Consider the following 12,705-nt stretch of genomic DNA (forward strand, 5'->3'; position numbering starts at 1 on the left):
TTGCGAATGAGGAATGAAGCATGAGCTGAGAGTGTGTCCCGCAGACACCCCCAGCCAGGCGGCCACCCAGTATGAGGGCTGTCTCTAGCCTCCAAGGTTTTTTAGACCAGTTGCTCAGATTTGTGCAACGAGGTCAGTTTAGGGAGGGAAGGGTCGGTTTTTGGCACGTCACAAATGACTCCCCATTGAGAGAGAGCAAGACAGAGAGAAAGGCAGAGAAATGCAGAGACTTGGCCAGGGAAAGGATGCCTTGCATTTTTTCCCCCTCGCTGTGTTGTTGAGTGGAAAAATACAAACAATGTTCCTTCCCTGCGACCCGCTCTCTTGTCCGTCTGTCGGTCTGTCTGTCTGTCTTTCTGTCTCACTACTTCTGTACCCACGGCCCTAGAGAGACAGGAGTGAGAGAGACAGCCGGAGAGGGAAAGAAGGAAGAAGGGTGGTGGGGGTAGAGCAGGGCATCACAGAGTAGTGATTGGCCGTGGCGAGCTGGCTATGTGACATAGCTATGTGACATCACTGGGTGGGCAGCTGGGGTGTGTTGAGGGGGTGTTTGGGGCGAGGGGGGGGGGGTGTTGGTGAAACACAGTAAACAAAGAGGCAAATGTCTGAAAGGCTCACTGTGCTTTCTGGACAGCGTTTTCCACTACGCAATAACAGTCACTCCCCATTAGTCTGCCCCCTGACCACTCCACACCCCTCACCCCTCTTACTATATTCTGTAACACTCGCACTGTGCCCCCTGCCCTTATTTACTATAAAAGGTTTTCACAGAGAACGTTTTCCTTGTTTGATTAATTGCCCGAAAAATATATGTTTTCCCGAACTGTTTGTGTCATGGCTTGACTTCAGTACATAACTGTGGCGATAAACCGTCATAATTTTTATTCGGAACAAGACAGATTTTTTTGTGCTTCCGCACTGCTGCGAATGAGTGCACACATACGGGAAGTGGGAACAATTACAAACAAACAACACAGGTCAGTGTGACATGACATGACAAGCCAAGTACCTGCAGTGATTATTAGCTGCTGCCAACTAGTGGTAAGTGGACGTACAGGATGAGGCTGAATAATTGACAAGGCTGATTGGAAGGCTGCGATGCAATTCAATACTACTACTACTACTACTACTAGTACTACTACTACTACAAATAATAATAAAAAACAACGATTGAAACACGTATATAAGGCCACCACTGACCACACTTTATCTTTAACTTCTCACTTCCTGCTTAGCTTCGTTATATATACTGTAGGTTGTACAGTGCAATCCTGCATAACTTGCTTTCAAGTTTAAAAACGTTGTTCCACTTTTAAATGCGGCTTAGTTTGCATATTCCCCCACAACTTTATTCACCTGCACAGTTATGTAACCCTAATCATTGTTAGACCCTTGGTGTTTTGCTCAAAGTCGGTTGCTGGGTGTGAACATCTTCCCTCATTATTTTTGTTATTTTTTTATACTGTGGTTCAGCTGCAGCACCTCGCTATAGAGCGTCGCAGTCCCGCCCCCTCGAGAGACCCGGAAAAGAAATCGCCGTTCATTATTCTCATAGACATTTCGTAAAGTATTTATTTAAAGACGGTTACGCCGCGGACAAAGCCAACTCGAGTCGTGACAACTCATGACAACACAAACAATATTTTGGACCAAACAAATAATTAGAAAGAAGAAAAACAACAAAAAAAGTGTTGTAACCTGCCGTTTTTTTCTTCTTTCTAATGATTTGTTTGGTCCAAAATATTGTTTGTGTTGTCATGAGTTGTCACGACTCGAGTTGGCTTTGTCCGCGGCGTAACCGTCTTTAAATAAATACTTTACGAAATGTCTATGAGAATAATGAACGGCGATTTCTTTTCCGGGTCTCTCGAGGGGGCGGGACTGCGACGCTCTATTGTCTGAACTTTTTCTGGAGCATGCAGAGGTGTTGCTCTTGACAACCAGGAAGCAACAGAATGAGGGTTGTTACTGGGGAGAGCTGAGGCCAAGGGTCGTTTTGGGCTGACTGGGAACAGACCAAGTCCCCAGTGAGGCTCTCCAGCATTGAAGCACTCGGCCCTAGTGGTTGGAGTGTGAACTGCAGGCGGACCCGTGGATTTATGACGAGGAAACCCCGTGCAGCTGGGGTTTAACATTGAGCGCTCGGTTGCCCTTCCGCATTTGACCACCAACATTTGGTGGTCAAATGCGGAAGTAGACGGTTCTTCCGGGTGCTTCAAAACGCCACTGAGCAACTTCCACTGAAATGAATGGCGGGGGGTGGGGCTAAGGCTCCGGTTCAGTCTATCCTTTTATTACTCTATAGAACATATGGACATACTGAACTGGTGCAGAATGCTTTCCTCCTGCTCTCTTATGGTTCTTTTCAACTACAAAGAGTAAACCCAGAACCTTCCATAACACAGTGACACTTTACAGAAGCTATTCTGTTTACATTTCTATTATACCCAGAACCACCCCTGAAGGTGAGAAAAAAACGTACCTTAAAATAGCAAAAAAAAAATCTATAAGCATCTATACAACATGTAGTGGCCCCTGCTTCATGTCTCTCAGCTAAGAGGTCCATGGAGTGGGGGCCCCTGCTTCATGTCTCTCAGCTAAGAGGTCCATGGAGTGGGGGCCCCTGCTTCATGTCTCTCAGCTAAGAGGTCCATGGAGTGGGGGCCCCTGCTTCATGTCTCTCAGCTAAGAGGTCCATGTAGTGGGGGCCCCTGCTTCATGTCTCTCAGCTAAGAGGTCCATGTAGTGGGGGCCCCTGCTTCATGTCTCTCAGCTAAGAGGTCCTTGGCCTGAAAGACCCTGTTCTACCCTCTGGACCCTGTTCCTGGTCCAGAGACCTGCAGGGTCCTCAGCTTAATGGCATTTAATGTTTGTGTTGGCACCATTATTTTTACATCACCATTACATCACCTAATCAACATGAGTTAATATATTGGTGCCCCTCACTTCACATGGGTGTGATTTTCTTTTACGCTAGATGTAGCAAGCTAAATATTTGCTACACTATCAGAGTTAAATTAACTCTGAGTTCTTTCCTGTGTAGATTAGGGACCCGGAGAAAAACATAGAATCTAATGCATATCGAACAGGGGGGTTAAGAATCACATATTTAAAGAAATATCGGTGGGTTCTCCTGGTGATCCCTGCAAGAATGTGTTACAGGAAGCCTGTGTCAATATTGAGAGGTGCTGCTGTGCACATATACAGCTCTCGTCTCCAGCTGTGCGTGTGCGTGTGTTTGTGTGTTTGTGTGTGTGTGTGTGTGTGTGTGTGTGTGTGTGTGTGTGTGTGTGTGTGCGTGGCTGCGTGCAACTGTGTGTGAGTGCGTGCGCCTGTCCCTCCCACTGAGTTGTGGGGGACTGGGGGTCACCTGTTCCCAATCTTGGCAACTTTTACATAACTGTGGAAGCGAGGCAGAGGGCGGCCTTCTGTTGATCACGTGGAGGCAGTGTTCCATCAGTGTTCTCAGGACAACCCCCAGCTCCAACAACACATTTCAAATTCAATGATTTCGGAATGTTAAAAAGTGAGATGACACGTTTTTGCTGAGTCCGAAACTTAATTTGTTGTTGGGGTGGGGGGGAGGGGGGAGGAGACTGACTGATGGCCGCCCTACTATTAGATTATGGTGTAATACATCCCCCCCCACGGTGTGTTATCGCTGTATTGCAATATTGCAGTAACCGCCCTGCCCATGTTGGAGGAATGGACTCTTGAGTATACAATATTCTGGAACCAGAGGGATTTGTTTACATTTGTATCATGCAAATAAATGAATGTGAATCAGAGTTGAGCAACCAAAATGGAGAGTTAAAGTGGTAGCTCAGTAGCCTTGTGGTTAGAGTGTCCGCCCTGAGACTGGGAGGTTGTGGTTCGAACCCCGGACGGGTCATACCAAAGACTAAAAATGCTTCCCTGCTTGGCACTTGGATTGGGGTAAGTCCCTGCGACATACCAGCGTCATGTCCAGGATTGCGCCCTTACGCTAAGGAAAATAGGCTCCTGCCCCTATGGTCCCCATGGCTCTGCAAGGCTTACCTAAAGGGGACCGTTGCACCCTGGGTGGTGACTTTCACTATTATTGATTGACTTATCTTATCAAAACTATGCCAGCCAGCCAAGGTCACCATTGTTATGAGATTTATTACCTTCATCAAGGAAGTGGGACGGTTGTGGTGTTTTCACCGGACTCCTTCCGTTTTGTTGACCAAAGAGATGGTCAAGTTTGGGTCGAGTGGGTCAGAGTCACAATCAAGGTCAAGGTTCGTCTGATGGTGAAATTATTCGAGAACGAATTGATGGGTTTTCATGAAGCTTGGAAACCGAAGAGATGATTAACTCTATCAAAAAGGTCCTAATCAACGGAAAGGTCAGAACTACATATCATATCTCAGGTTGAATGTCATACCTTCCTTGACAATTAGCCTAGCATGCAACAATCGTTCTAGTTTGTTTTGTGTTACTAAGACCTTATGTCAGATTTATTATAATTAATTTGATTTAAATGCATACTTTATTATGTATTTATATTTGTAATGTGATGCGTTTTTTGCTTGTAGATCTGATATTTTCAAACATTTTAGCATAAAGCCTACAACACACCAAACTGGTGAGCTGGGAACAGCAGAGGCTCTGATTGTCTCGTTGATACGTGGGTATTTCCAGCTGTAGTCTCAACATCAGTCCAAAAATGTCAATTTCACGGCGTACACTTGTAGGCTATATGAAGAACGGGGTGTAGAGGCTGGATTGTCCACAGCACACAGATTATATATAATCTGTTGTTGTTAATATAGTCATGGCCTTTTGTAATGAAGAAATGTAGATGCACTGGTGTCTCTGATTGAGGAGAGGACACCACTGACTCTTTAATATTGTGTCTCTGATTGAGGAGAGGACACCACTGACTCTTTAATATTGTGTCTCTGATTGAGGAGAGGACACCACTGACTCTTTAATATTGTGTCTCTGATTGAGGAGAGGACACCACTGACTCTTTAATATTGTGTCTCTGATTGAGGAGAGGACACCACTGACTCTTTAATATTGTGTCTCTGATTGAGGAGAGGACACCACTGACTCTTTAATATTGTGTCTCTGATTGAGGAGAGGACACCACTGACTCTTTAATATTTCAGAAGGGCAACCATGTGGCAAAAGGAGTTTTTACTGCTTCAAAAATAATGATATATTTTGCTGAAGTCAAAGTTATGGTCAGTGAATGATGTTGGTGGTCTGGCAAGGGAAGTACCGCATTGAAAGTTTCTGTACTGGTTTTTGTTAAAAGAAGTGACATTTAGGCTGATTATCCAGGCAACTGGGAGGAAACATTTACTTGGACATTTCAAAGCATTTGGGATTTTTTTTGTGGTAGCTTGTTATTGTTGGCTAGTCCGTCAAGCACATAATGGCGAAGTCTCCTGTTTGATTGCAACTAGAGACCTGTGAGACCTTTCTCTATACCGTCCTATCTGAATAAACCATTTAATCACAGGATCCCTAGTGTCCATTCTGGCCATGCCATGCCATGCCATAGGTGAGAATTCAGAGAAAATAAAGGAGAGGAACAAGTACAGACCACTGGGGGAGTATATAGGGTTTAAGAGGATGATCGATTGAAACCTTTGTATCCAGAAAATGTTTTTATTTTTTATATATAATAAGTTTAATGACAAATTGACACTTGACACAAGATTACGTCTTCCTGAAAATGTGGCAGCCTCTGTTGAATGGATAGGTGGTCAGGGTGGCCCCTCAAGTGCTTGAGTATACAGTATGGGTTACACATACTGTGTATAATATGTTGGACCAACAAGCGTATCACCCATGCTGTCATGCATGCATGCGCTCTTGCCTCTTCATTGTATCTTCTTATTTACTGTCAAATGAAAATTTTGGGTCGTTGGGTCGGGTGGCAGGGTTAGTGTTTGTCTTGTAAGTTTGTTTATTTTCCCCCCAGAAAACTAGAAGGGTTCCTTTCTATCACTGACTGTTTCTTATCCTGTGACATTCCTTCAATAAAATACAATTATGTGAAAATAGAAAGAGCCACGTTGTGAGCTTGTAGATCTGCAACATTATATTTCTAAAAATTCGATTAACACCCCTACTCCACACCTATACATTTAGTACTAAACATCCTTTGGGCTGATCACTCATATCCTCTCTGATCTCCTGTAATATCTCTCTCTCTCTCTATCTCTCTCTCTCCCTCTCCCCACAGCCTCGGCACCAGTGAGCACCACCGTGAGTAGACGCCGAGCCCCCTCCTCCGTCACTCCCCTCTCGTGGGAGAAGCGAAACGCCGCCATCATGTCCAGCATCATCATCGACCCTGAGCTGAAGCCTGGGGAGTTCGTCATCAAAAGCCTTTTCGCCGAGTTTGCTGTGCTGGCCGAGAAGAAGATCGAGGTGGTGATGGCCGAACCGCTGGTGAGTAGAGACACACACAGGTCATCTTTTTTATTTTTTTCCAGTGTATCCACTTTAGTCTACTGTACACGTTGGTAGTAGAGCTGCTCAGAGCCTCTGTCTGAAGACCAAAAGCTTAATCTCCCCCAGCCAAAAGGGACTTCCCTCTTAGGCTAGCGGTTTATTGATTGATTGAATAGTTTATTGAACATAAATGTAAAAAACAGCAACAGAGTACAGTCAAGTCTCAGTCCCAAAGGGATAGCACCAAAAAAGGTGCTTGTGGTCTTGTTTCCATTTAGGCCCTATATAGGTTAAGTCAAGATGTTTGGCTTTAGTGCTTCTTCCCACGTGGGAGACCTGAGTTCGAATCGTGGGTGCTTCATTTTCCCAGAATGACTTTCGGCAGAGTTTGCACTTCGGGTTCATGGCTTACTGTAGTGACTAGTGACACAATCAAGGCACAAAGGGGATAGGTAACAGGTAAGGTAGTGACACAATGAACATGGCAGTGTCATTTTAATTGTGCGTGTCATGAATGTTACGCTGGGGGATATTATAACATCTGCTGGAAGCTGTCACCAGTCCTCACGTTGTTAGGCGTCTCTCCCTCCATTCAGTCATCTTTAGAGTTCTGGTCGCTTCTCTCATTCCACATCCACCTTTCTATCCCTCCTTAATTTCCGTTTTAGCTGGGCTGCTGTTTGTCCAGCGGGGTGAGGTGTTGGCTGGATGTTGACGGAGGGGTAAATGACCCCGGGGGGGGGGGGGGAGGGGGTCCTCATAGCAGGCCTATCTCACTGTCATATTCTGCGACATCGTCACCGCCAACACTGCTCTCCCATTTCACCTTTCTCCTCGCCCTCCAGGCCGCCCGACACCACCGACATCACTGCGCTGTTATGAGAGGAATCCATTCTGCCCCATGACTAGCAACTGACCCTCTCCTCTCTCTATGTCTGTCTGTCTATGTCTCCCTCTACCCACCCCACCCATTCACACACAGGAAAAGCCCCTGTCCCGATCCCTTCAGAGAGGGGAAGACGCACAATTTGATCAGGTGAGTCTAGCAGCAATAATTTAATGGAAAACTTCTTGTTTGTATCTTCGGACTTATACTTCGTTGCATGCCAGAGTCACATGCTGAAAATTCCCGATCTACAAGCTCACAACGCATCGTGACACGTTGTGAGATTGTACACGTTGCAGGTTTGTATAATTCCTCTATTCCTACTGTACCTCAAGTGTATGAACCCACCACAACCTCCCCCCCCCCCCCCCCCCCCCCCCCACACACACACACACGCACACACACCCCACCACCCCAAAACACCCAATCAATCCCCTACTCAATGGTCCATCTGTCTCTCATCTCTGACTGGTGCAGAACCCCAGAACAATGGGGCCGCCCCGTCGCAGCAGTGCTTTGTTCAGCACAAACACAAAAAAAAAAAAAAAGCCAACGAGGGTAGCGAGCTATAGATCCAGCTGCCTCCATTGTGAGCGAACGAGGCAGAAACAAGAGAGAGTGTGGGCAGAGAGAGAGAATGTGGAATCGCTGTGTCATCCTCAGCAGTAAATCAGCACCGGGTGCTGGAGTGTGTCGTCCTGGCGCCGTGAGGTCAGAGGGAGCACTTGCGTAACTCTAACTCACCCAGCATCCATCACCCTGCACCCACCAGCGCACTGTGCCGGCCCTTAAACACACACACATACAGTACGTACACACGTACAGCGCATGTTGGAGGTCGGTTCACCTCACATCGCTTGCAATGTGCGACCGGATGTCGGTGTCTCCATCTAAAGCCGATACGATGCTCGTTTCCTGTGTTCTTCTTTCGACCCTTCAGTCACATTCCATCAATTCCACCTAGGCTATAGCGTTATATTGTCTGTCGGGTGGAAACCTTTTCAGGAATCAAATAAAATTAATATATAGCAAAAGTATCTAAACACAAAAAAACCAGTTAGAATATGTAGATACAGGGACGAAATGTTCTTATAATCGTCGTGGGGGGAATGTAGAAAAACTAGAAATCCCCTAAAATCATCAAGGGGGCTCGAGCCCCGCAGCCCCCACGTAGTCGTCGTCACTGTGTAGATATGAGGTTTCTGCCCAACAGCAACGATCTATTTCACGGCTACCGTATATCATTCCTTAACACTGCTTTTTATGGCTCCGCTTATCCGGTACAAGTTAAAGCTGATTTATAATCGGGCCTCATCATGGATGCGATCAAAGTGCTGATGAGATGTTTTGGAGCGGCAGAAAAGCCCGGCAAGCGGGTGGTGCAGCGAGCGCCACTCAATAGGATATCAGGAGCACGCTGTGCTCGACATGTCATCCGACACCACACACACACCCCAGGCCCAATCAATAGCTCCAGTATGTCACCCACTGGCCGGGGTCACCTCTGCTCGCCCCTGTGCGCTGCACCCTTTGGCTCTGCACCTTTCATGAACATCACAGCTGGGGAACAGTTCACACCGTGCTTGTGTTTCATATCATTCTTTGCTTAATGTTGTATATTTAATAACTGATATATAAGACCGGTTATATAAGTTTATAACCGTGTCTGAAGGGTAAGCTTCGATGTTTTTTAGATCGCATGCCGTTCTAGACAGATGCTCTGTATTTTGTTGACATGGTATCCTAGTTACTCCGAAGCACTAAATTGATCGTCTTTGAAGTCTATCGTCTTTGCAGTCCATTTATCCCATTATTTGTTGACTAGGGTTGATCTCTAAATACCCCTGAAATAATAATATTCTAAATAACTAAGTTGTAATTGTAAGCAACATTGTTGCAAGATGTAATTAAAATATGATACATAATTCATTGTAACGCATACAGGGCCCTATTTGTTGTTTTGAGTGGCCGAACAGTATTGGCCACACCTCCAGGTTTTACGTTATGTCATAAGACATGGTACTTAAGACACGCAAAATAGGGCCCACTGTATCATATTGGAGAATTCGATATATTGCTCTGCCCTTACCGTTAGCTGGTGCTCATTTAAAGCCCAGGAAGTCGTCTAGCCCAGACTGACAATGGATGTCCAAAATGCCTGATCATTCCAGTTAAATTGATTCAGATGTCATCATAATATAAAATCAGATAAAAAAACATCACAATCATGCTCCAACTCTACTGCGATAATAGTGTTTGCTCTAAAGGTACACTAGCCGATTTTTTTTTCAATCTGAAATCTGATAGCACCACACACTACAGGATAATCGGAGCGGGGCAGAGCAAATATCAAACATTCTTGATGTTGATCGGGCCGATCCTGATCGCGCTTTGAGCGGTCGGGCACCCCCCGAGTGTCTGCCCGATTATCGGCTAGTGTAAGGCCACCTTAACTTTCTGGAAGTATTGACAAGGCTCCATGATCTGCCATTGTTGTAAAAACAATCAAATGAATCGGTCCGTTGGTGTGAATGGAGTTGTCACCTCTCTCTCATTACTTGGCGCTGGGCTAGCCCATTTTAACACTTGCGATGTTTGTTTTCCAGTTAATAAGCTCTATGAGCTCAATAGCGGAACACTGTTTGCCCTCCCTGCTGCGCACGCTGTTCGACTGGTACCGCCGGCAGAGCGGCACTGAGGACGAGTCTTACGAATACAGGCCTCGCTCCAGCACCAAGTCCAAAGGGTAAGGCTTGGTTCTATAGTTAAGCATGGGCGTTGCATACCAAAAATAGCCAATCTACAAGCTGTGAGCTTGTAGATTGTCTATTTCAGGTGTGCGACAACCTGCATGCAACTAATTATACATCAGGCATGAGGCTGTCCTCGTATAGAAATCACCTCAGTGATTTTGGGTCTCAGCATTATCGTTTTTTTCTTCAGTGTTGTTGATAATCTGTCTTTTCTTCCTCTCTCTCTCCTCTCTACAGAGACGAACAGCACCGGGATAAAGACTACCTTTTGGAGCGGAGAGACTTGGCCATAGATTTCATTTTTTGTTTAGTTTCAGTGGAAGTTTTAAAACAGGTGAGCAGCTCGCTGCATGTCTCTGGTCTTGTAGCAGCTCTGTGCCAACACAGTAAGGCACTACATTATCACTGATACATGTCTCTGGTCTTGTAGCAGCTCTGTGCCAACACAGTAAGGCACTACATTATCACTGATACATGTCTCTGGTCTTGTAGCAGCTCTGTGCCAACACAGTAAGGCACTACATTATCACTGATACATGTCTCTGGTCTTGTAGCAGCTCTGTGCCAACACAGTAAGGCACTACATTATCACTGATACATGTCTCTGGTCTTGTAGCAGCTCTGTGCCAACACAGTAAGGCACTACATTATCACTGATACATGTCTCTGGTCTTGTAGCAGCTCTGTGCCAACACAGTAAGGCACTACATTATCACTGATACATGTCTCTGGTCTTGTAGCAGCTCTGTGCCAACACAGTAAGGCACTACATTATCACTGATACATGTCTCTGGTCTTGTAGCAGCTCTGTGCCAACACAGTAAGGCACTACATTATCACTGATACATGTCTCTGGTCTTGTAGCAGCTCTGTGCCAACACAGTAAGGCACTACATTATCACTGATACATGTCTCTGGTCTTGTAGCAGCTCTGTGCCAACACAGTAAGGCACTACATTATCACTGATACAAACATAAACGAGTGGTGGTGTTTCTCAACGTGACGGGGGCCGTTAAACTGCACCTTTTCAAACCGTGCTGACGCATGAGGTCGAGAAGTTTTGGGGAGATTCGAGACCGCCCTTGGCAGCCAGATGCCAGCTTATCAAAAATGTTTGTAACGCTTCCACATTCGGGGCCTTCCTCTCTAGGGGCCTGTCCAAGGGTCTCTCTCTGAAATGTTTTAATGTTAATTAACTAATTGACTAATTGATTATCAAAACATAATCAAAACTTAGTCAAATAACCAATCAATAATCCTTATTTTGGCCATGGCAAAAGGCTCTTAAACAGTCAAATACTAAATTGTTTTATTGTCAAATGTGCATAAGATACTGTACGTAGCAACATTGCAGACAGTAACATTCTTCTAATAGTATACAGTATATACAGTACACATGTCAAATATACATAATAAGGTACATGGTCAAAATAGAAATAAAACAAGACAGAATTAGAGAAACATTTCAACAGATAAAATATCATATTGCAGTGGTTCTCAAACATTTTCATGTCATGGACCCCCAAATTCATGTGCATTTGGCCACGGAACCCATTTAAAATTGTATGATTTTATGCCAGGGACTTTCATAAAAGAAGATTTGTCAGCCTTTTTTTGTAAATAGCCAATCTATAAGCTCACACATAGTGAGCTTGTAGATGAAATAAGTGTTTACGCAATTCATCATCATTTTGCTGGGGACCCACTCGAACCCCTTTTGGTGTTAGCATTATGTTATGCTTTAGCTATTGAAAAATAGCAGATCTACAAGCTCATAGCGCGCCACCGAGTGGCGCGCTACGAGCTTGTAGGTCTGCTATTTTTGAAAAGTCGAAGAACGACTGACATAGAAACATAGCTTTTTCAGAAAACTGTCAGGATGTAGAAGACATTTTTAGAATCTGATCTCAGGTCAAAATGGGTTAATCAAGGACCCCTAAGGGTTCCCAGAACCCACCGTATAGCGCTGAGAACCAGTGGCATAGCAATAGCATTATACTGTACAGTGTTCTCAGTGTTCTCATGCAGGCAGAATGGTAAACAGTCTGTGTCAGGAGCACACACCCTCCTGCAGGGCTGTCTTCTGAATGTGTTCCCCGGTCCAGGCTCTGGCCGTGTCCCTACAGCACACACACACTTCATTCCAAAGCACACAGCAGCCCTGGAGACCGGAGCTCCGCTTGTCCTTGGCACAGCTTGTGTAGGGAGGAGGAGAATGAATGGTAGCGAAGAGGGAAGCATGAAGGGGGAGTATCAGTGCTGCAAAATAAGACTAATGATTTAATGCCTGTGTCACAGATTCCTCTTCATCCAGTGCCAGATGGTTTAGTACACGAAGTTCTCAACCTGGCGTTCAAGCACTTTAAGCATAAAGAGGGGTGAGTGTGAACACACACACACACACACACACACACACACACACACACACAAACACATACGTGCATTGACAAACGCACAGACAGTCAACAGACAGTCAACAGACAGTCAACAGACAGTCAACAGACAGTCGACAGACAGTCGACAGACAGTCGACAGACAGACAGACAGACAGACACACACACTCTCTCGCAGAGACACAGACACACAAATGCACACAAACCCTGTGAAATGGACATGGCGTTTAACCACTT

At 45.3% G+C, this 12,705-nt stretch overlaps 1 protein-coding gene across 7 annotated transcripts in view; it reads left to right on the forward strand.

Moving 5' to 3' along the window:
* The window catches only part of fryl (furry homolog, like), a 112,628-nt gene that overhangs the window by 36,578 nt on the left and 63,345 nt on the right, over positions 1-12,705 (forward strand). For all 7 annotated transcript variants that reach the window (XM_079506691.1, XM_079506685.1, XM_079506686.1 and 4 more), the window contains 5 exons: positions 6,224-6,432; positions 7,418-7,471; positions 9,928-10,067; positions 10,312-10,408; positions 12,374-12,453. In XM_079506691.1, the coding sequence (XP_079362817.1) occupies positions 6,313-6,432; positions 7,418-7,471; positions 9,928-10,067; positions 10,312-10,408; positions 12,374-12,453 (491 nt within the window). In that variant the 5' untranslated portion in view covers positions 6,224-6,312. The remainder of the gene's footprint in view (positions 1-6,223; positions 6,433-7,417; positions 7,472-9,927; positions 10,068-10,311; positions 10,409-12,373; positions 12,454-12,705) is intronic.

The sequence above is a fragment of the Electrona antarctica genome (genome assembly GCF_951216825.1).
Source record: "Electrona antarctica genome assembly, chromosome: 7".
NCBI classification, from domain to species: Eukaryota; Metazoa; Chordata; class Actinopteri; order Myctophiformes; family Myctophidae; genus Electrona; species Electrona antarctica.